Here is a 24806-nt window from a genome sequence, read left to right as displayed (position 1 = left end):
CCTGAATGGGTTAATTGTACTCTCATATCCCCTGTAAGAGATCAGGGCTGCCAGGCAGCAGGGGGCAGACCCTCCCCCCCTCCCCAGTTTGAATATCATTGGTGGCCAGTGCGGCCCCCCCCCCCCCCTCTATTGTAATTATTCGTTGGTGGCACAGTGTGCGCCCCCCCCCCTCCCTCTATTGTAATAATTCGTTGGTGGCACAGTGTGCGCCCCCCCCCCCCTCTCTCCCTCTATTGTAATAAATCGTTGGTGGCACAGTGTGCGCCCCCCCCCCCCCTCTCTCCCTCTATTGTAATAATTCGTTGGTGGCACAGTGTGCGCCCCCCATCGGCCCCCCCTCCCTCTATAGCATTAACAACATTGGTGGCCAGTGTGCGGCCTCCCATCTTCCCCCCCCCCCCCCCCCCCCCCCCCCCCCCCCATCATTGGTGGCAGCGGAGTTCCGATCGGAGTCCCAGTTTAATCGCTGGGGCTCCGATCGGTAACCATGGCAACCAGGACTGTTGCCATGGTTACTTAGCAATAGTACAATAGTAGAAGATTCATACTTACCTGCTGCTGGCTGCTGCTGCGATGTTCGTGTCCGGCCGGGAGCTCCACCTACTGGTAAGTGACAGGGTCTGTGCGGCGCATTGCTAAATGAACTGTCACTTACCAGTAGGAGGAGCTCCCGGCCGGACACGCACATCGCAGCTCCCAGGTAAGTATTAATCTTTTACTATTGTACTATTGCTAGAACTCCGCTGCCACCAATGATGGGGGGGGAGATGGGAGGCCGCACACTGGCCACCAATGTTGTTAATGCTATAGAGGGAGGGGGGGCCGATGGGGGGCGCACACTGTGCCACCAACGATTTATTACAATAGAGGGAGGAAGGGGGGGGGGGGGGGCGGGGTGGCGCACACTGTGCCACCAACGAATTATTACAATAGAGGGAGGAAGGGAGGGGGCCGCACTGGCCACCAATGATATTCAAACTGGGGAGGGGGGGGTCTGCCCCCTGCTGCCTGGCAGCCCTGATCTCTTTCAGGGGTATATGATAGTACAATTAACCCCTTCAGGTGCGGCACCTGAGGGGTTAATTGTGCTGATCACGGCCCCCTGTAAGAGATCGGATACTGCTAGGCAGCAGGGGGCAGTCATGTAAACAGTTTGTAGTATATTCTAACTAGAAGCGTCCCCATCACCATGGGAACGCCTCTGTGTTAGAATATACTGTCGGAAATGAGGTTTCACGATCTAACTCATATCCGACAGTATATTCTAACATAGAGGCGTTCCCATGGTGATGGGGACGCTTCAAGTTAAAATATACCATCGGATTGGAGAAAACTCCGATCAGATGGTATAAAAGGGACTCCAGACTTTACATTGAAAGTCAATGGGAACGGATCCGTTTGAAATGGCACCATATTGTGTCAACATCAAACGGATCCGTCCCCATTGACTTGCATTGTAATTCAGGACGGATCCGTTTGGCTCCGCACGGCCAGGCGGACACCAAAACGACTTTTTTTTCATGTCCGTGGATCCTCCAAAAATCAAGGAAGACCCACGGACGAAAAAACGGTCACGGATCACGGAAAAACGGGACCCCGTTTTGCGGACCGTGAAAATATACTGTCGTGTGCTATAAGCCTAATAGTATTAGTGTCACTTTAGTTCGCCCTCCACCCAAAACGCAGTGTTTGCCCGATCAGGCCTGATCGGTCGCCCACACGTGCGTTCACCCACACCCGCCCCGCCGCAGTGACAAAAAAATTTTTGTTTTTTGATCACTGCACAATCACTTTCCAAGCTCTGCGGCGATCAAAAAATCAGTTTTGATATTTTCTATCAACCGCAGCGGCCTCCGGTACTTCGCTAGCCTCCCCTTTGTAAGACAGGCTTGCTTTTTTTTCTTGGGTAGTCTCAGGGAATACCCCTAAATTTAGTAGTCCAAATGGCAAACAGGGGGTATTCTTCTGAAGAGGCCTACAGGATTCTGACCCAGTCGGATGAGGAATGGGAACCCTCATCTGACGAATCCAGCGGGTCAGAATATGAACCTGTAGAAAGCAGTGGCAGTCTGACAAAAAGTTCGGACGAGGAGGTGGAGGTCCCTGATAGAACCAGGCGTACCCGGCCCCGTGTCGCTAGACCACAGGTTGTGCAGGATCCGCTTCAAGAGCAGCAGAGTGGGGCTGGCGCTGTCGGATTACGTGGTGAGGCATACACCAGCAGCGCAGCCCATCCTGGACCTAGTACCAGCACTGCCGTACAACCTGGTGAAGTGGCGAGCACCAGAAGGGCAGTTGAAGCTGGTACGGTGGCACGTGCAGTAGTTACCCCGTCGCAGCCACCGCGCAGACAGGCCCGTAGAGCCCCTAAGGTGCTGGCAAATCCTGATTGGCAGTCACCAACTTCAGCCGCACCATTAGTTCCCCCTTTCACCGCCCAGTCTGGAGTTCGGGTTGAGACGGCTCAGATCGGTTCGGCCCTGGGATTTTTTGAGCTGTTCTTGACTGCGGAGCTCTTGGACTTAGTCGTGGCAGAAACAAATCGGTATGCCACACAATTTATATCCGCCAACCCGGGAAGCTCTTATGCCCAGTCTTTCCGGTGGAAACCAGTCCAAGTTTCCGAACTTAAAATTTTTCTGGGCCTTCTCCTCAACATGGGTCTAACTAAAAAGCATGAATTGCGGTCATATTGGTCCACGAACCCGATTCATCACATGCCCATGTTCTCTGCTGCTATGTCCAGGACGTTTTGAGACCATCCTGCGTTTCCTGCATTTTAGCGACAACACCACCCGTCCCAGAGGCCACCCAGCTTTTGACCGACTCCACAAAATTCGGCCCCTCAGACCATTTCAACCAGAAATTTGCAGATTTGTATACCCCTGAGCAAAACATCTGCGTAGACGAGTCCCTAATACATTTTACCGGGCAATTGGCTTCAAACAATACATCCCAAGCAAGCGTGCCCGGTATGGGGTCAAATTGTATAAGCTCTGTGAAAGGGCCACAGGCTATACCCACAAATTTCGGATCTATGAGGGAAAAGATCAGACCCTGGAGCCGGTCGGTTGCCCTGACTACCTGGGGAGCAGTGGGAAGACAGTCTGGGACTTGGTGTCACCCTTATTTGGCAAGGGGTACCATCTTTATGTGGACAATTTCTACACAAGTGTGGCCCTCTTTAGGCATTTGTTTCTAGAACAGATTTGCGCCTGTGGCACCGCGCGAACTAGTCGCGTGGGCTTCCCCCAACGGCTCGTTACCACCCGTCTTGCAAGGGGGGAGAGGGCTGCCTTGTGTAACGAAGAACTGCTCGCGGTGAAATGGAGAGACAAGCGTGACGTTTACATGCTCTCTTCTCTATTCACGCAGACACGACAATCCAAATTGAAAGGGCAACCCGTGTCATTGAAAAGCCCCTCTCAGTCCACGACTATAATGCGCTCATGGGAGGGGTGGACTTCAATGACCAGATGTTGGCTCCCTATTTAGTTTCCCGACGCACTAGACGCTGGTATAAGAAGGTGTCTGTATATTTAATTCAATTGGCTGCCTATAATAGTTTTGTTCTCTACAGTAAGGCTGGGAGAACAGGATCCTTCCTCAAATTTCAGGAAGAGATCGAGAACCTCCTGTATCCAGGAGGTTCCGTGGCCCCATCCACCAGTGTAGTTAGCCGTCTACACAAGCGACATTTCCCCAGTGTCGTTGCTGGTACCTCAACCCAACCGCCACCCCGAAAAAAATATGTCGTGTCTGTAGCAGGAGTGGAATAAGGCGTGACACCCGCTATTTCTGTCCTGACTGTCCTGACCACCCTGCCCTATGCTATGGAGAGTGTTTCCGGAAGTACCACACACAGGTACACTTAGCATAGGGATTGCATTTCACAGGACAGGACAACACACAGGGCTACACACAGGGCTATTAGGGCCCTTTTACTCACAGCTGCTGCAAACCTCTCCTTTCACCTGGGATAAAGTGCATAATGTACTTCGCCACATCTTTGGGCGATTTGCACTTTGCACATTGTCCCATGGGGAAGGAGAGGTTTGTTCTATAAAGGTAAAAAAAAAAAAATATATAATAATTACCGGTAAGTAAAAAAGTTAACGTTCAGTTAAAAAAAGTTTCTATGTTCTGTTCAAAAGTTATTATAAAGTTAATAAATTTATTGCGTTGCAGCCTGGTTTTTTCTTTTTTGTTTTGTTTTTTTTCCCTTCCAGGTGGACCAACCGATCGACTAGCTGCAGCACTGATGTGCATTCTGACAGAAGCATTGCGCTGCTGTCAGATTACACGCAAGTCGGTGTATGCGGCGCTGCAAGACGAGATTTCTCCTCTGCAGTAAAAGATACGTTTGCCGAGGCATATGAACTGAGGAGGTGGCGGTGTTCATATACTTTGGCAAACACTTTGTATATATAAAAAAAAAAAAATCCCGGCAAGGATTTATTCATCCACATCGATTGATGTGAATGGAGAAATCTGGTTTGCCAGGGCATACGAGCTAAGTGGGTATGGATGTTGGGCGGAGCTCCTATGTCCTGGCAGACGCCTTTCCCCTCCTTTTTCTTTTTTTGGCAGAGATGTTTTCATCCACATTGATCGATGCGAATGAAGAAATCTGTGCCGTTCATTTTTTTCTTTCAGCCCAGAGGCTGAACGGAAAAAAAAAAAATCTCATTACCCGTATGCTCAATATAAGGAGAATACTCCTAACTCCTAATGCTGGGCATACATGTAATGATTGCGGAGACCCTCAAATGCCAGGGCAGTACAAACACCCCACAAATAACACCATTTTGGAAAGAAGACACCCCAAGGTATTCGCTGAGGGGCATATTGAGTCCATGAAAGATTGAAATTTTTGTCCCAAGTTAGCGGAAAGGGAGACTTTGTGAGAAAAAAAAAAATCCCAAAAAATCTATTTCCGCTAACTTGTGCCAAAATTATTTTTTTTTCTATGAACTCGCCATGCCCCTCATTGAATACCTTGGGGTGTCTTCTTTCCAAAATGGGGTCACATGTGGGGTATTTATACTGCCCTGGCATTTTAGGGGCCCCAAAGCGTGAGAAGAAGTCTGGTATCCAAATGTCTAAAAATGCCCTCCTAAAAGGAATTTGGGCACCTTTGCGCATCTAGGCTGCAAAAAAGTGTCACACATGTGGTATCGCCGTACTCAGGAGAAGTTGGGGAATGTGTTTTGGGGTGTCATTTTACATATACCCATGCTGGGTGAGAGAAATATCTTGGTCAAATGCCAACTTTGTATAAAAAAAAAATGTGAAAAGTTGTCTTTTGCCAAGATATTTCTCTCACCCAGCATGGGTATATGTAAAATGACACCCCAAAACACATTCCCCAACTTCTCCTGAATACGGAGATACCACATGTGTGACACTTTTTTGCAGCCTAGGTGGGCAAAGGGGCCCACATTCCAAAGAGCACCTTTCGGATTTCACCGGCCATTTTTTACAGAATTTGATTTCAAACTCCTTACCACACATTTGGGCCCCTAGAATGCCAGGGCAGTATAACTACCCCACAAGTGACCCCATTTTGGAAAGAAGACACCCAAAGGTATTCGCTGATGGGCATAGTGAGTTCATAGAACTTTTTATTTTTTGTCACAAGTTAGTGGAATATGAGACTTTGTAAGAAAAAAATATATATATCATTTTCCGCTAACTTGTGACAAAAAATAAAAAGTTCTATGAACTCATTATGCCCATCAGCGAATACCTTAGGGTGTCTACTTTCCGAAATGCGGTCATTTGTGGGGTGTTTGTACTGTCTGGCCATTGTAGAACCTCAGGAAACATGACAGGTGCTCAGAAAGTCAGAGCTGCTTCAAAAAGCGGAAATTCACATTTTTGTACAATAGTTTGTAAACGCTATAACTTTTACCCAAACATTTTTTTTTTATCAAAGACATGTAGAACAATAAATTTAGAGAAAAATTTATATATGGATGTCGTTTTTTTTTGCAAAATTTTACAACTGAAAGTGAAAAATGTCATTTTTTTGCAAAAAAAATCGTTAAATTTCGATTAATAACAAAAAAAGTAAAACTGTCAGCAGCAATGAAATACCACCAAATGAAAGCTCTATTAGTGAGAAGAAAAGGAGGTAAAATTCATTTGGGTGGTAAGTTGCATGACCGAGCAATAAACGGTGAAAGTAGGGTAGGTCAGAAGTGTAAAAAGTGGCCTGGTCTTTAAGGGTGTTTAAGCTATGGGGGCTGAGGTGGTTAAAGTGTTCTTCTTTCCAGGATGGTGGCCATGGGTAACGACTACATTTTGCTCGCACTCGTTTTCATGCATGAGGTCCACTGTGAGCATAGATCCAAAGACCAGCTAGAACCCTAAACTCTTGCCAACTTTCAAGCATAAAACACTCCTGTTTCGGCTGATTTGCAGCTTTCATGAGAGAGATGCACAAGTAACAGGCGGCAGATCTTCCTGTGATGTACTGCCGATAATCAATACAACTGAGAAGGGGAAGAATAAGTGCGGTAACCATCACTCCTACATTCACCTTGCTTTGGCCTGTGTAATAGGTCGATACAAACAAGCACCAATGGACGTGTTCATTGTGTTGCATCCTTCATCATTACTCGTTCTGCTCGAATATCGGGCAGTCTAATAGGGCCTTAAAGCTGGCCAGCTGGAGGCCGTCAGCCATCTCTCCTGACCCCTCCATGCACATCTGAACGAAAAGAGGAGAAAAATATTGCCACTGGCTTATCTCCTGAGAACCAAAAGGAGACAGCAGGTGAAATACAGTCCTGATCAAAAGTTTAAGACCACTTGAAAAATGGCAAAAAAAAAAAAAATCATATTTAGCATGGCTGGATCTTAACAAGGTTCCAAGTAGAGCTCCAACATGCAACAAGAAGAAATGGGAGTGAGAAAAGATTTTTTGAGCATTCAATTAATTGAAAATAACGATTAAACTGAAACAGGCTGTTTTTCAGCTGATCCAAATATTAGGACCACATGCCTTAAAAAGGCCAAATCTGTGCAAAGATGTGGATTCATTGTCATTTTCTGTCAGGTAGTCACACGTTGTGATGCAAAGGCAAAAAAACGCTCCCTTTTTTAACGTGGTCGGGTTGTTAAACTGCATAAGCAGGGTCTCTCACAGCGCGCCATCGCTGCTGAGGTGGGACGCAGTAAGACAGTCATTTGGAATTTCTTAAATGATCCTGAGGGTTATGGAACAAAAAAGTCAAGTGGAAGACCCCAAAAAATTTCATCAGCACTGAGCTGGAGGATCCAATTGGCTGTCCGTCAAGACACTGGACGATCCTCGACCCAAATTAAGGCCCTTACTGGTGCTGACTGCAGCCCCATAACCATCAGACGGCATCTGAGACTGAAGGCTTCAAAAACAAAAAACGTCTTCAAAGACCTCGTCTCCTTGAACGCCACAGAACTGCTCGTTTGGACTTTGCAAGAGAGCACCAAACATGGGACATTCAAAAGGTGGAAGAAAGTTTTATTCTCTGATGAGAAAAAATTTAACCTTGATGGTCCTGATGGTTTCCAACGTTACTGGCATGACAAGCAGATCCCACCTGAGATGTTTTCTACGCGCCACAGTGGAGGGGGCTCCATAATGGTCTGGGGTGCTTTTACCTTCAGTGGAACAATGGAGCTTCAGGAAGTGCAGGGGCGTCAAACGGCCACTGGCTATGTCCAGATGTTGCAGAGAACATTCCTCGTGACTGAGGGCCCTCGTCTGTGTGGTAACGACTGGGTTTTTCAACAGGACAACGCTACAGTACACAATACCCGCAGGACAAGGGACTTCTTCCAGAAGAATAACATCACTCTTTTGGCCCATCCTGCGTGTTCCCCTGATCTAAATCCAATTGAGAACCTTTGGGGATGGATAGCAAGGGAAGTTTACAAAAATGGACAACCGTTCCAGACAGTAGATGGCCTTCGTGCGGCCGTCTTCACCACTTGGAGAAATGTTCCCACTCACCTCATGGAAACGCTTGCATCAAGCATGCCAAAACAATTTTTTTTAAGTGATAAACAATAACGGCGGAGCTACTCATTACGGAGTTCATGTTAGGAAGTTGGATTTCTGTTTTGTGGGGGTTTATTTTTTGGAGGTGTGGTCCTAAACTTTGGATCAGCTGAAAAACAGCCTGTTTCAGTTTATTCGTTGTTTTCATTAAAATTAAATGCTCAAAAAATGTTTAGTCTCACTCCCATTTCTTCTTGTTGCATGTTGAAGCTCTACTTGGAACCTTGTTAAAGGGAACCTGTCACCGGGATTTTGGGTATAGAGCTGAGGACATGAGTTGCTAGATGGCCGCTAGCACATCCACAATACCCAGTCCCCATAGCTCTGTGTGCTTTTATTGTGTAAGAAAAACGATTTGATACATATGCAAATTAACAAGAGTCATATCTTACTTGTGTGACCGAAGAAGAGTCATATTTTCAAGCTCTGACTCATCTCAGGTTAATTTGCATATGTATCAAATCAGTTTTTATACACAATAAAAGCACACAGAGCTATGCGGACTGGATATTGCGGATTTGCTAGTGGCCATCTAGCAACCCATGTCCTCAGCTCTATACCCAAAATCCTGGTGACAGGTTCCCTTTAAGATCCAGCCATGCTAAATATGATTTTTTGCCATTTTTCAAGTGGTCTTAAACTTTTGATCAGGACTGTACCACTACCCAAACCTCATCTCCTCCAACATCTGCCACTGGGGATAGTCGGGAGGCCACATACACATCAAATGTTTGTCTGGACCATCTAACATCCAAGGCCAGCATAACAATCCACTCCCAAGACAGCAAAGACCACTCCTTTCACAGTCTCCCACAACACCCCTTCTAATTGGAATGACTCAAATCAAGCCAGACCCTGGGACATGTGCCAGAACCATGTTGCCTGCATCAGATCCTAATTTTCTATCCAGATTATGTTTTCCCTCTAAAGGAGACTTGGAATCTCTGGCCACTGTCCATACTGTTAGCCACAGTACTTCACTCCCCTGTCCACCTGAGCATTGCCTTGTAGGCCAAGTTCACATCTGCAGCAGAGGTTCTGGTAGGAGCTGCCATTGCAGATTCTGGCCAAAATAAAATAGGTCAAAATACGCCTGCATGCATTTCTGTTCCTATACCAAGGCAGAAAGAAATGCGCAGGTAAACCTAGCCTCACCTGTCCAGAGGGAACACTTGAGATGTTCTGGCTGTCAATACCAATAGTCTTCAAGTTCTATTGAGCTATTTTCAGATCTATCCTGGTGGACTCTAAGGGGGTCATTTATTATTAGATATAGGCCAATTTTTGCCCCGCTTACACCGGGTCTAAAAAAAAAAAAGGGGCGTGGTGTGGGCAGCAGAGGGGGCTTGCCGGGCGGACCATCTAATTCATCATTTTCTACTCCTATTTTAGGCGTAGAAAATTATGTAAATCTATGCCAGCAAGGGAACTGCCATAGATTCAGGCAGGCAGTGGATGAGTCTAAGTTAGGGCTCATGCACACAAACGTATTTTCTTTCCGTGTCCGTTCATATGGGGAACTATTCATTTCAATGGGTCCACAAAAAAACTGGAAGTTACTACGTGTACATTCTGTTTCTGTGTGTCCGTATTTCCGTCCTGCAAAAAAAAAATAGAACATGTCCCATTATTATCCGCATTACGGACAAGGATAGTACTGTTCTATTAGGGGCCAGTTGTTCCGTTCTGCAAAATTCGGGATGCACACGGACGTCATCCGTACTTTTTGCGGACTGCAAAATACATACGGTCGTGTGCATGAGCCCTTATGTATAGTCCAGGTATTAAGACCGGTGTCTAAACGGCAGTCTTAATAAATGACCCTATAAGTCTACATGTAAATCACGAACAGCACTACTTGGAGACATGCACTACTTTGATCTGTGATGAAGACCAAAACACGCCCATCAGTGTTGTCTCAGTGATTTTTCCCGGACCACAGATAGGAGATGCTCCGTAAATTAATTTTCAGCTGAGCAGTGTCTGGGGAATACGGATGACATACTGAGGGCAAAAATGGCCATATGGACCAAAGACTAATCCTTCATAGACATCAAGGATGACTCACTGACCATCTTGTCACTGATGTTAGCATGGACATAGACGTGTGAATAAGGCCCAAGGATGGTTCACATGTGACAGAAAATTGGCATATGGCGAAGATATGTCATGCCTTAGAAGCACCACAAACTTCTAGAAAACTGTGCCTATGAAATACAGAGGGGTTTAGATATATAACACATACACACAGTAAAAACTAGAAAGTACCAGAAACGTGAGAACGGTTTAGGAGGAGAGAATCCTGCCCACAAAGCTACGAGACTGACCAGTGGTGGTAAGGCTGCTGAAACCTCCTCTAATCACAGACATCAGTTCAGTGCTGTACAGGGGAAGAGGGAAACTACAACTATGTAACTGTATAAACTTACAAGGAGCTGCGGTGTAGCCATGTACTAAAGCTTTAGGCTACCTGCACCCGGGTAAACATGCAGAAGATCTGCACAAATCTATGTGCGTTTCCCACCAAAAACCGTGTGCGTTACTTGTGGTTTTTGCTGTGGATTGGATGCAGTTTTGCCACAGGTCTCACCCTTGCAATGAAAAAGGTGAAATCCGCACAAGAATTGACATGCTGTGGATCTCTAATTCTGCACGGTGGGTCAATTTCCACAGGGAGTAAAAAAGCAAAGTGTGCATACATGGGATTAGTCTAATCTCACACACTTTGCTGTAGTGCGTTACGTTAGTTTTTCTGCACAGGAATCCACGTGGAAAAACCATGCGTAATCCGCAATGTGTGGAGGTAGCCTTAGGGGGGGGAAGGGGTCTTTAAACGTAGCTTAAAAATCCAACCTCCCTTGGGGACCTGAGCATGCGATCTTCAGATCGCTTCTGCCTTGCATTGCAATGAATGGCAAAACTAGATTTTTGTACTCACCATAAAATCAGTTTCTCTTCCATTCATTGAGGGACACAGGAATTGACCTTGGGACCTTCCAAAGCAGTCCCTGAGGGTGGGCTTAACTACAACCCCCTGCCAATCAGATAACCGATGTTTTCAAAACTCTACGCCCCAAAGAAGCGTCAGAAGATGCAAAAGGTGTGCACCTTGTAAAACCAAGTCGCCGCCTTGCACACCTGAAGGGCCGAAGCCCCATGATGCCTCACCCAAGAGGCTCCCACTGGGGCCCGGTCCTTAACGTGGTACGCTTCCACAATAGCCAAATGAATCCATTTGGAAATGGAAGTCTGACACTGCCAGACCTCATCTCGGCCCCTCTGGAATCACGAACAGGAAATCCGTCCGCCTGAAAGATGCCATCTGGGACAGATAGATACGCACTGAACGCACGAGATCCAGAGTATGGAGGAGACGGGTCTGGACAAAATGAAGGAAGAATAATCTCCTCATTTAGATGGAATGTCAACACAACCTTCGGCAAGAAGGACTGCACAGGGCGAAGGACCACCTTATCCTGATGGATGATCAGGAAGGGCGACCAACATGACAGAGCCGCAAGTTCCGACACTCTACGGATAGAAGTAATTGCACCCAAAAAAGCCACCTTATAAGACAAAGGCTCAAACGGAGAAGATTGGAGAGCGTTAGGCACTAGATTAAGATCCGACGGAGGATGGAAAAGGGGCGCAGCATGCACCAACCCCCTGCAGAAAAGTCCGAACCGCCGAAAGCGAAGCTAAATTTTGCTGAAAAAGAATGGAGAGAGCCGACACTTGCCCTTTGAGGGAGCTGAGAGCCAGCCCCAAGTCCATGCCCAACTGCAGGAAAGCCAAAAGTCGCGGCAAAGAAAAATGAATGGGAGACAGCTGTCTCCACTCGCACCAACTAAAGTAGGACTTCAAGTCCGGTGGTAGATTCTGGAAGACGACGGCTTCCTGGCATGAATCATAGTCTGGACCACTGCATCCGAAAAACCCAGAGCCTCAAGTACGCCGGCTTCAACAGCCATGCCGTTAAATGTAGCGACCCTAAATTCGGGTGGAAGATCAGCCCTTGCGACAGTAAGTCTTCCCGAAGAGGAAGACGCCAAGGTTCGTCGGTGAGAAGTACGACTGGGGATGCGTGCCACACCCTGAGCGGCCACGAGAATGACAGGTAGTCCGTCGGACCTGATCTTACTGAGAAGCCGTGGAATGAGCGGAAGAGGCAGGAACACGTAAGGAAACGTGAACCGACTCCAAGGGATCACCAGTGCATCGCATGTCAGGGTCCCTGTACCGTGCGACAAAGTCTTTGACTTTGTTGTTGAAGCGTGAGGACATGAGAGCCACATCCGGCTGACCCCACCTGTCGCAGATGTCTCAAAAGACCAGCGGGTGAAGATCCCATTCGCTGGGATCGAGACGCTCCCGGTTAAGAAAGGCTGCGATCCCGTTGTTGTCTACGCCTTGAATGTGAACTGCCGATAGCGCCGGAACCTGTTTCTCCGCCCAGTTGTCCTAAGTCTTCTGCCCCCCTGGCTCCAGTCGGATCACCACATTAGTGAGGGACGCTACATCAGAAACAGAGGGGACTTTCGCTGGGGCGGCCATGGTGATGCGCTTGCTGGCAGGAGACAGAGGTTTTTACAGGGACCTCTGGTCCTCCTTTTCTTCTAGAGAGCGGGAATGAGCAGGGGGTTTGGGCGACCTCCTGGTCTCCCATCTCCTGGGTGGGAGTGCAGGCAGTTTTTACCCGGACTGCCTGAAGCTTCCAGCTATAAAAAAAAAAAAAAAAAAAAAAAAAAAACACAATTAGTAAATCAGCAGACCTGTAATGTAGGAAGGTCTGCCTCCTACAGACACCAAGCTTAGGACTCTTTCACACTTGCGTTGTTGGGATCCGGCGTGCACTTCCGTTGCCGGAGGTGCCCGCCGAATCCGGAAAAACGCAAGTGTACTGAAAGCATTTGAAGACGGAACCGTCTTCCAAATGCTTTCAGTGTTACTATGGCACCCAGGACGCTATTAAAGTCCTGGTTGCCATAGTAGGAGCGGGGAGCGGGGGAGCGGTATACTTACAGTCCGTGCGGCTCCCGGGGCGCTCCAGAATGACGTCAGAGCGCCCCTTGCGCATGGATGACGTGATCCATGCGATCACATGATCCATGCGCTTTGGGTGCCCTGACGTCACTCTGGAGCGCCCGGGGAGCCGCACGGACGGTAAGTATACTGCTCCCCGCTACACTTTACCATGGCTGCCAGGACTTTAGCGTCAGAAAATGCTAAATGTCGGCTCCGGCAATGCGCCGAAACGATGTTTAGCTTAAGGCCGGATCAATGCCTTCCAATGGGCATTAATTCCAGATCCGGCCTTGCGGCAAGTGTTCCGGATTTTTGGCCGGAGCAAAAAGCGCAGCATGCTGCGGTATTTTCTCCGGCCAAAAAACGTTCCGTTCCGGAACTGAAGACATCCTGATGCATCCTGAACGGATTTCTCTCCATTCAGAATGCATTAGGATAATCCTGATCAGGATTCTTCCGGCATAGAGCCCCGACGACGGAACTCTATGCCGGAAGACAAGAACGCAAGTGTGAAAGAGCCCTAAAACCGATTAGCTTGGTCCCTACAGGGATATAGCTGAAAAGGGAGGATCTTACACTTTGTGTCCGCCTCCTAGCGGCAACAGCTATACCCATGGTCAATGCCTGTGTCCCCCAATGAGACGGAGGAGAAATAGATTTGCTATGTACTTATGGAGCCCTGCAGCCTGTAGGCCTACATAAGAACTTCAGCTGTGTTAGCATGGGTTTCTTCCGAGAGACCCAGGCTATTGCAGAAAACAAACCACCCCCTTGCCCTCCACGTGGGGGAGCCATTTGGGCCCTGGGATCGCAGCGCTCCGAGGTAATGCCACTTTTGATGCTGTGGTGACAATTAACAATGGCATCCGAGGGGTCAGATGTTTGCGATCAGTGTTTTTGCTGATCATAGACATTAGCTCCGGGTGTCTGCTGTTAAAAACAGTAGAAAACCACTTGCTCACAGGCGCCATCTTTAAAGACCCGACATCCACCATACAAATATGCAGTGGTCAGAAGGGAGCTTATATAGGTCATCAATCTCAGATCAGCAGTGATTCGACTCCCTGCACCCACACTGATTAGCTGTTTGAAGGGGTAACGGAGCTCATGCGAGCGCCGCTTCCTCTTCAAAATTACCTGAGTTCCTTTGCAGCAGTGGTAGATTGCGCACATTTTGGGAGGTACTGAATGGAAGCTCCCACCTATATAACATTCATATGACCTTTTATTAGTCAAATAGTGAAAGAAAATGTGATAAAACCAACGATCTGTGGTCTTCTAGGACTAAAGCAACCGCACGCTAATAATTGGGGTTCCACGTGTCCCTTATTTTAGTACGTACGTGTTGAGTTTCTGACATATCTCCGGCACCTCCTTCAGTATATACAAGCTAGCGGTGTGTTCTTCTCACCATCAGAAAGGGAGCATATGGTGAAATAAAACCATAGTGCATGTGGGCTGGAGAACGGATTTATCTACTGCCTAGGTTCTTGATCGCTATCTTGATGCAGTACATTCTAAGCCGAGTAGGGGTACTTGGATTAGGAATGTTGAGAAACACTGATCTAATGCATCTGTGACTCGTATGTTCATGCACAGAAAGAAATATTTTGGCAAAGGTGTTGTCTGGGACTTTAATACTGTAGGCTCTTGGCACCCGCACCAATAATCTGTTTGAAGTAGTACATTCATGTACTATATGGACGGTCCTTCATCAGAATGGGCACCATGGGGGAGATTTATCAAGACTGGCGCTTTCACACCTCATCAGAAATCAGGCGCATCCTACATAACACATAGGGGGTCATTTATCAAACAGAAAAACGCCTAACTTAGGCATATTTCTGGAGCAGGTTGTGGTGCTGAGGTCCTTTGCGCCCCAATCTGCGACTTCTCCCCGCTCACGCCAGGTCTAAAAAATGAGGTGTGGTGGCGTGGATAGGGAAGGGGACGGACAGTCTTATTTACTATTTTCTACGCCTGGTTTAGGCGTAGAAAATGACCTAAATGTAAGACAGCAAGTAAGCCGGCTTACATTTGGAAATGGCGGAGGATCCGCCGAAGTTATGTAGAGACCAGCGCCTCTTCATAACTCCAGCGGACCCACTGCCAGGTACAGGGGTTTACCAAGATCGGTGTCTAAAACACTGATCTTAATAAATGTGCCCCTAGTTTGCAATTTCTTAACGCCACTTTTCAGGTGCAAGCGAGATGATAAGTCTCCCCCCATGTACTAATACACTGCTCAAAAAAATAAAGGGAACACTTAAACAACACAATGTAACTCCAAGTCAATCACACTTCTGTGAAATCAAACTGTCCACTTAGGAAGCAACACTGAGTGACAATCAATTTCACATGCTGTTGTGCAAATGGAATAGACAACAGGTGGAAATTATAGGCAATTAGCAAGACACCCCCAATAAAGGAGAGGTTCTGCAGGTGGTGAGCACAGACCACTTCTCAGTTCCTATGCTTCCTGGCTGATGTTTTGGTCACTTTTGAATGCTGGCGGTGCTTTCACTCTAGTAGTAGCATGAGACGGAGTCTACAACCCACACAAGTGGCTCAGGTAGTGCAGCCTATCCAGGATGGCACATCAATGCGAGCTGTGGCAAGAAGGTTTGCTGTGTTTGTCAGCGTAGTGTCCAGAGCATGGAGGCGCTACCAGGAGACAGGCCAGTACATCGGGAGACGTGGAGGAGGCCGTAGGAGGGCAACAACCCAGCAGCAGGACCGCTACCTCCGCCTTTGTGCAAGGAGGAACAGGAGGAGCACTGCCAGAGCCCTGCAAAATGACCTCCAGCAGGCCACAAATGTGCATGTGTCTGCTCAAATGGTCAGAAACAGACTCCATGAGGGTGATATGAGGGCCAGACGTCCACAGGTGGGGGTTGTGCTTACAGCCCAAAACCGTGCAGGACGTTTGGCATTTGACAGAGAACACCAAGATTGGCAAATTCGCCACTGGCGCCCTGTGCTCTTCACAGATGAAAGCAGGTTCACACTGAGCACATGTGACAGAGTCTTGAGACGCCGTGGAGAACGTTATGCTGCCTGCAATATCCTCCAGCATGACCGGTTTGGCATTGGGTGAGTAATGGTGTGGGGTGGCATTTCTTTGGAGGGCCGCACAGCCCTCCATGTGCTCGCCAGAGGTAGCCTGACTGCTATTAGGTCCCGAGATGAGATCCTCAGACCCCTTGTGAGACCATATGCTGGTGCTTTTGGGCCTGGGTTCCTCCTAATGCAAGACAATGCTAGACCTCATGTGGCTGGAGTGTGTCAGCAGTTCCTGCAAGACGAAGGCATTGATGCTATGGACTGGCCCGCCCGTTCCCCAGACCTGAATCCAATTGATCACATCTGGGACATCATGTCTTGCTCTATCCACCAACGTCACGTTGCACCACAGACTGTCCAGGAGTTGGCAGATGCTTTAGTCCAGGTCTGGGAGGAGATCCCTCAGGAGGCCGTCCGCCACCTCATCAGGAGCATGCACAGGCGTTGTAGGGAGGTCATACAGGCACGTGGAGGCCACACACACTACTAAGCCTCATTTTGACTTGTTTTAAGGACATTACATCAAAGTTGGATCAGCCTGTAGTGTATTTTTCCACTTTAATTTTGAGGGTGACTCCAAATCCAGACCTCCATGGGTTGAAAATTTGATTTCCATTTTTTTATTTTTGTGTGATTTTGTTGTCAGCACATTCAACTATGTAAAGAACAAAGTATTTCAGAAGAATATTTAATTAATTCAGATCTAGGATGTGTTATTTTTGTGTTCCCTTTATTTTTTTGAGCAGTGTACATTTCCACTGGAGCAACTGCTGCAGGAGAAATGCCTGGATGGCTGCTAGACCCCAGGGAACCACTGCTCAGGAGCCAAGCCCACTGCTGATTGCCATGGTCAATGTCAACTATGTTAAGGGGGAAATCTGGTTATGTGAAGTTATCCATAGGGGACAACTATTAGATCGGTAGGGATCCTATGGAACATGAGAACGAGGACCCTGTAATCCAGGAAGCCCCTCGAAAGGCCGTCTACAGGAATCCCTTTAGAAATGAATGAAGCAGCAGTGCGAATGCCCGACCGGCCGCTCATTTCAGGGGGCTCCACAGTGTTCGGGATGCCCATTCTCATGGTCTGTTATCTCCTATCCTGTTGAAAGATGGGGAAGGGGGACCATGTTCATGTGCACAGGTTTTTTGTCTACTTTTGCACAGTAACTAATTAATATATATTGAGCTGTGTCACGACATTTGCGAACATAGCTATACCATTTTCTACACATTTTTTGTGCAAATAAATGTATCTGTAAGGCTACTTTCACACTAGCGTTTTTCTTTTCCGACATAGAGTTCCGTCACAGGGGCTCAATACCGGAAAAGAACTGATCAGGCATATCACCATGCATTCTGAATGGAGAGTAATCCGTTCAGGATGCATCACAGGGCTCCAGATGGCGACCAAAATGGTCGCCAATGCGACTTAGAATTTACAAATGGCGACAAGACTTTTTAGTCTTGTCGCCATTTGCGACTAGACCCGACGCCGCAGCTCTGCAGTTGAATACAGCGGCGGGGCACCGGAGATGATAGTTCTCTGCCCTGCCGCCGATGATCTTCTCAGCAGCGCAGTGGAGAAGGAATCTCTCCCTCCCCCTGTGCTGCTGCCACCAATAAGAAGAGAGAGGGGAGGAGGAGGGGAGGGGCTGTGGCCACTGCACCACCAATGAAGATAACTGACCTGTTAATACAAATACAGGAGGCGGGTGCCGGAATCAAATAGCCGACACCTGACCTCTGACAGGGAGCTGCGATCAGCGGCAGTTAACCCTTCAGGTGCGGTACCTGAGGGGCTAAGGGGTTAACTGCAGCGGATCGCAGCTCCCTGTCAGAGGTCAGGTGCCGGCTATTTGATTCTGGCACCCGCCTCCTGTATTTGTATTAACAGGTCAGTTATCTGCATTGGTGGCGCAGTGCGCCCCCCCCCCCCCCCCCAACACCCCAGTATAATAAACATTGGTGGCGCAGTGCCAATGAGGGTTAAAAAATATTTAAAAAATTAACTCACCTCCTCCAATTGATCGCGTTGCTGCCGGTCTCCTGTTCTTTCTTCAGGACCTGTGGTGACGTCACTGAGCTCATCACATGGCCCATTACCATGGTGATGGATCATGTGATGAGCACAGTGATGTCACCACAGGTCCTGAAGAAAGAACAGGAGACCGGCAGCAACGCGATCAATTGGAGGAGGCGAGTTAATTTTTTTTATTTTTTAACCCTCAATTGACCTTCTACTAAGCATTCTGTATTAAAGAATGCTATTTTCCCCTATAACCATGTTATAAGGGAAAATAACAGTAAATAGACTTTCATCCTAGCAACCATGCGTGAAAATCGCACCGCATCCGCACTTGCTTGCGGATGCTTGCGATTTTCACGCAGCCCCATTAACTTTTATGGGGCCTGCGTTGCGTCAAAAACGCACAACATAGAGCATGCTGCGATTTTCACGCAACGCACAAGTGATGCATGAAAATCACTGCTCATGTGCACAGCCCCATAGAAGTGAATGGGTCCGGATTCAGTGCGGGTGCAATGCGTTCACCTCACGCATTGCACCTGCGCAGAAATCTCGCCCATGTGAAAGAGGCCTAAGGGTGAATAGGACAAGGGTTCCAGCCCCTAAGAGGGCTAATAAGTAAAAAAAAAAAAAAAACACTAAGGCTACTTTCACACTTGCGGCAGTGTGATCCGGCAAGCTGTTCCGTCGTCGGAACTGCCTGCCGGATCCGCCCATCTGGATGTGACTGAAAGCATTTGTCAGACGCATCCGGATCCATCTCACAAATGCATTGCAAGAACGAATCCATCTCTCCGCTTGTCATGCGGACAGACGGATCCGTTTTGTATCTTTTTACACATTTTACCGGTCTGCGCATGCACAGACCGGAAGGACGGATCCGGCATTCCGATATTTTGAATGCCGGATCTGGCACTTATATATTCCTATGGGGAAAAATCCGGCATTCAGTCAAGTCTTCAGTTTTTTTTCGCCGGAGATAAAACAGTAGCATGCTGCGGTTTTATCTTTTGCCTGATCAGTGAAAAAGACTGAACTGAAGACATCCTGATTCATCCTGAACGGATTAGGCTACATTCACACTTGCGGCAGGACGGATCCGACATGCTGTTCACCATGTCGGATCCATCCTTCCACTATTTTGCCATGCCGCCGCTCCGTCCCCATTGACTATAATGGGGACGGGGCGGAGCCCCGGCGCAGCACGGCGAAAGCCGCCGGACTAAAAAGTCAGACATGCAGGACTTTTTAGTCCGGCGGCTTTCGCCGTGCACCGCCGTGCTGCGCCGGAGCTCCGCCCCCGTCCCTATTATAGTCAATGGGGACGGAGCGGCGGTCCGGCGGCACGGCAAAATAGCGGAAGGACGGATCCGACATGGTGAACAGCATGTCGGATCCGTCCTGCCGCAAGTGTGAAAGTAGCCTAACTCTCCATTCAGAATGCATGGGGATATGCCTGATCAGTTCTTTTCCAGTATTGAGCCCCTGTGACGGAACTCTATGCCGGAAATGAAAAACGCTAGTGTGAAAGTACCCTAAAATATTACGTTTAAATCCCCCCTTTCCCAATTTTACATATAAAATATATAAACAATAAATAAACATATTATATAGCTCTGTGTCCGAAAAAAGTCCAAACTATTAAATTATTAAAAAATATCTCCTATGCGGTGAGCGCCGTAACAGAAATAAATAAAAAACAGGCGATTCACCATTTTTTTGTCACCTTGTCACCCCAAAAAATAGGATAGACTGTTCTATTATGGGCCGAACGTTTCATAAAATGCGAAATGCACGCAGCTTTTTTTTTTCCGCGTGGTATTGAGTATCGCAATATTTTTTTATGGTGACGAAACCGAATCAAAATTTTGGTATCGAAACAACCCTACGCCGATCTGATCGGCGTAGCGTTGTCACGATACCAAAATTTTGATTTGGTTTCGATTTGGCGACTAAAAATTTAATTTGGCTCCTAAATTTTTTAGTTCAGGAGCCAATGGCTACTAGGCATTTTTTTTTTTTGTCAGGAGCACTGCATCAGGATGTCTTCAGTTCAGTCGTTTTGACTGATCAGGCAAAAAATAAAAACCGTAGCATGCTACAGTTTTATCTCCGGCGAAAAAAAAACTGAAGACTTGGTATTCAAAATACCGGATTCATCCTTCCGGCCTGCGCATGTGCAGACCGGTAAAAATTTTAAAAAAGATACAAGACGAATCCGTCTGTACGCATGACAAGCGGAGAGACGGATTCATCCTTGCAATGCATTTGAGAGACGGATCCGCATCCAGATCCGTCTCACAAATGCTTTCAGTCAGCGGCAGATAGGCGGATCCGGCGGGCAGTTCCAACAACAGAACTGCCCTCCGGATCACACTGCCGCAAGTGTGAAAGTAGCCTAAGAGAAAAAAAAGGATCAGGGTGATTGTTAGGGTGGGTTCACATCAAAAACAAACGCTAAACTGATGCCATAGAGTATCATTGTGCTGCATTTTTGTATACTTTATTTTTTTCAAGCGCAGACCTAAATGTGATGTGAACCCACCCTTAGGCCTCATGCACGCGGCTGTTGTCCGGCCGTTCCGTGCATTGGGGACTGCAATTGCGGCCGGCCAATGCACGGGCAACATCCGTGCAGCGGGCCGGACCCATTCAACTTGAATGGGTCCGTGGTATGTCCGCACCACGAAAAAATATGACTTGTTATATTTTTTTGCGGTGCGGAACCACGGAAAGAACCACCACGGAAGCACTCCGTAGTGCTTCCGGTGTTCTATTCCGTGACTCCGTTCCGCATCTCCGGAATTGCAGACCCATTTAAGTAGATGGGTCCGCATCCGTGCGGGGTGCACAAGGCCGGTGGCCGTGGATTTCCGACCCGCCGTTTGCAGGCCACAATACAGCTACAGCCGCCCATAGGCCATGTGCATGGAGACTTAGATAAGGAAAGCCTCATTATCCTGCAGTCGCATTTTCGGGTGGCAGCCTCTCCCTTTCTCTTAAACTGCCAGGGTTGGAGTTAGGGCTCATGCACACAAACCTATTTTTCTCTGCATCCGATCTGCACTTTTTGTGGGTCGGATGGGGACCCTTTCACTTAAATTGAGCTGCAAAAGAAGCGGACAGAACACCATGTGCTGTCCACATCCGAACATCCGTTCTGCGGCCCCACAAAAATATTGAACCTGTCCTATTCTTGTCCGTATTACAGACAAGGATAGTACTGTTCCGTTATCCGGTATCCGTATTTTGTGTATCTGCAATTTGCAGACTGCAAAACAGGCTATAGTTGTGTGCATGAACCCTTAAAGGGAGTCTGTCACCAGATTTTGACCTTATAGACCGCTTACATAGCGCTCTAGCATAGCAGTCTATGATTCTAATGGTACCTTTGATGTTTTCTTGTGAAGTTCCCCCAAAGCAAAAACGGACTTTTATTCATATGTAAATTAGGGCTCGCAAATGCCCAGGGGCGGCGTTCACCTTGTTGGTGCCCAGGCTGTTCTGCCTCTTTTCGTCATATCCCCGCCCCAGCCTCTTCCTCTGCCCGCCCCGCTCTTCCTTTGCGTCCTCCTTCTCTGCAGCGAGATCCCGCGCCTGCGCTATCCATTGCTTGGCCGGGGCATGCGCACTGCGATGCCCATTATGGGTGTCTCTGGTCCGCCTCCTCGCCGCTGTTTCTCGCCGTTGGCCGGCGCATGCGTACTAGCTACTGCGATGCCGTGCCCACAATGGGCATCGCAGTGCGCATGCCCCGGCCAAGCAATGGATAGTGCAGGCGCGGGATCTCGCTGCAGAGAAGGAGGACGCAAAGGAAGAGTGGGGCGGGCAGAGGAAGAGGCTGGGGCGGGGATATGACGAAAAGAGGCAGAACAGCCTGGGCACCAACAAGGTGAATGCTGCCCCTGGGCACTTGCGAGCCCTAATTTACATATGAATAAAAGTCTGTTTTTGCCTTGGGGGAACTTCACAAGCAAACATCAAAAAGTACCATTAGACTCATAGCCTGCTATGCTAGAGCGCTATGTAAGCGGTCTATAAGGTCACAATCTCGTGACAGACTCCCTTTAATGCCAATCCAGACAGTGAGAGCAGGGTACCAGCTGTAAAGGGTTCTTTATAAGGGCCGAGAACCTGGCAGATAATGGCTAAAAAGCATTCATAGGAGGAAAGCCTGTTAGCAATTATAAGGCAGCCATTTAAACAGTGAGTTTGCATGGGGACGAGTGATGACAATAGCGATCGCTTCTTCCCATACTGTGCAGGAGATCGCTGCATGTAAATGTGAAGGTGTCCTCTACTGAGGATTGTCGGGAAGGAACGCTGACTTCCCAACAATCGCCTGCTGTGTCGTCCCATCTTAAGGGACCTTTAAATACAGCTGGTACCAACAAGTGATGGCAGGGGGACCGAGCCATCAGTGTGCCTAGTATGGCTGCATGCAGGGAGGGAAACTGAAGACAGTGCTAGGTAGAGGCCCTTGCTGATTTGGGTAATCATACATGCACATGACTATTTGTTTCAGCCCGCAAGACATGGATACCGGCAGGGTGCATGCTGCCATTTCTTTTTTCCAACTCCTGTGGAAACGTCCTATTCTTGTCCGCAAAATGGAGACGAATAGGACACGTTCCATCTTTTCTGTGGGGCAGTGGAGCAGACAGCACAGGGGTGGCACCATCAATGAGGCCAGGTGAGGTGATCGCCTCAGGCAGCACCAGGTAGGGGCAAAAGGGGGGCAGCAGAAGGGCCATGGGCAATGAGCGCTTTCATTGTGGCAAAGGGGTTAGGTTAAGAAATCAGTATTTGGGGGGGGGGGGGGCGCAGTTTCAGTTTTCACTTCAGGCAGCAAACCTAGCTGCACCCCTGGCTGTCCACTTTTTTGCGACCCCACAAATGAATGGATCCGCATCCAATCCACAAAAATCGTTTACGGTAGTGAGCATGGTGTCTATAACTTCAGGACTGAGACACTGAACCCCTGAGTGACAGCTGTAGCGGGCTCCTAGATGGCCGTTCTAGGACTCGCCCAAAAGGAGAAGGGAAGGCTTGTGAAGCTCCGCCCCTAGTGCACTTGCAGGAGCAACACCCGCCAGAATTCAAGGTTAGTTTCTGTATTGGGTGGCCTAGCCAGACCTGAATAATTCTCAGGAGTCCGGGGCCGCCTACATGACTCTTCTCTAATAATTTACATACAGCATGTGCTGCATTACAAGTTCCTTTACATGGCATGTTTAGAAAGCTCTGCCCGCGTCGGATGATGATATAGCGGGCGGACATCTAGTAATGGGTGCAGTCCAGGATGCATCTAACCAAGAACTCATTACTGATTGCACAATGAGGATCCACCCATGTCTGCGATGGCTTACCTCCGGCACTCCAGGGGTGGTAAACTACAACTCCCAAGAGGCATGAACTCCATAGAAATAAATGGAGCATGCTGGGAGTGGTAGTTTCCCCACAGCTGGAGTGCCGCTGCCCTATGACATACAGGCACACATTATACTGGCGGACCTTCTGAACAGCCCAATACTTTGCACTAGCTGACGGTTGAACGCCATAAGATGACACAGACTACCATGGTAACGCCAACTATACCCGCAACCAGGCGTTCAGCAAATAAACAGCCCCCAGGCTGAGAAATCTGATCCCTGTGCACCAAGACAGTGACGGGCACCGGCAGACTCAGCTCAAGGAAATGAGCCACCATTACCTGCATTTACAAGGAGTCCAACTCCACCCTAATAGACGCTATGCAGTCAGCGCAGGACCCTAACCACTACACAGCCAAGAGTCAGACACATACATTACTCCTAACTACAAGTAAGTGCAGATCTGGGGAATGGAGCCACAAGTGCACTTAAGGAAAAAACCTATGTCATCAGCCCTAATGCATGTTGACTGCAATCCGAAGCCAGTGCTTGGTGGTGCTCCCTGCAACGACATAGCCGAACATGGAGCTCCCCTTTAAGAAGATAAAGTGCCGGCAGCCCCAATCTCCGCAGTTCCTGTAACTTTCCAGGAAGCCCCCTGTAACTCCTGCACTCACCACACAGTGCCATAGGCTCCGGAGCCCACAGGCAGCAGGTCCCGGTAGCGCTCCTTCACCTCCCACATCGTCTTGTTGACCTCCTGGCGGTAGAAGCCCTTCTTGGGCAGCGGCAGGGACATGGCTCCTGAGCTGGCTGGGGTGTCAGGCAGCAGTGTGGTGTCAGCTCAGCGGCGGCTCCGGTCTCCTGAGAGAGAGCGCGTCATGCAGCCGCATACATACACCATGAATGACTGGACGCCCCCTCCTCCTCGGTGTGGGCTGCTTCCACCCGCAGTCCTGTGCGGGAAGTGCGCCCTGTGCACGGCGCCCAGCTTTGTTGTCCCCAGTCACGTGACCCGTGCACAGCGGCGCTCTCCCCTCCCCTTCCCTCTGATGTGACTGCGGCCCGCAGTAACCCTCTCCGTGCCGCGTGTCGGTGGTCGTCTAGACTGCGGCCAGATTCCGCCTGCAGAGGGCAGTGTTTCTGATCACAACGACGCTCGGCGGACGCCATACCTGACAGATGGTTTTCAGCAGTTTCCTGCGACACCTGGAAAAAGGAAACATCCCACAGTTCTTTCCTCCTCAGACCCCATTCACAATTAGAA

General features: G+C 48.5%; 1 protein-coding gene across 1 annotated transcript in view; it reads right to left on the bottom strand.

Moving 5' to 3' along the window:
• MAPK12 (mitogen-activated protein kinase 12) overlaps positions 1-24574 on the bottom strand; it is a 95723-nt gene extending 71149 nt beyond the window's left edge. The window contains exon 1 of the mRNA XM_040411996.1: positions 24217-24574. Within this exon, the coding sequence (XP_040267930.1) occupies positions 24217-24338 (122 nt within the window). The 5' untranslated portion in view covers positions 24339-24574. The remainder of the gene's footprint in view (positions 1-24216) is intronic.
• Positions 24575-24806: the final 232 nt, after the last annotated feature.

This window comes from Bufo bufo, chromosome 1, assembly GCF_905171765.1.
Source record: "Bufo bufo chromosome 1, aBufBuf1.1, whole genome shotgun sequence".
Taxonomy (NCBI): domain Eukaryota; kingdom Metazoa; phylum Chordata; class Amphibia; order Anura; family Bufonidae; genus Bufo; species Bufo bufo.
Note: the sequence above shows the minus strand (reverse complement) of the source record. Positions and strands in the feature narration are given on the sequence as shown.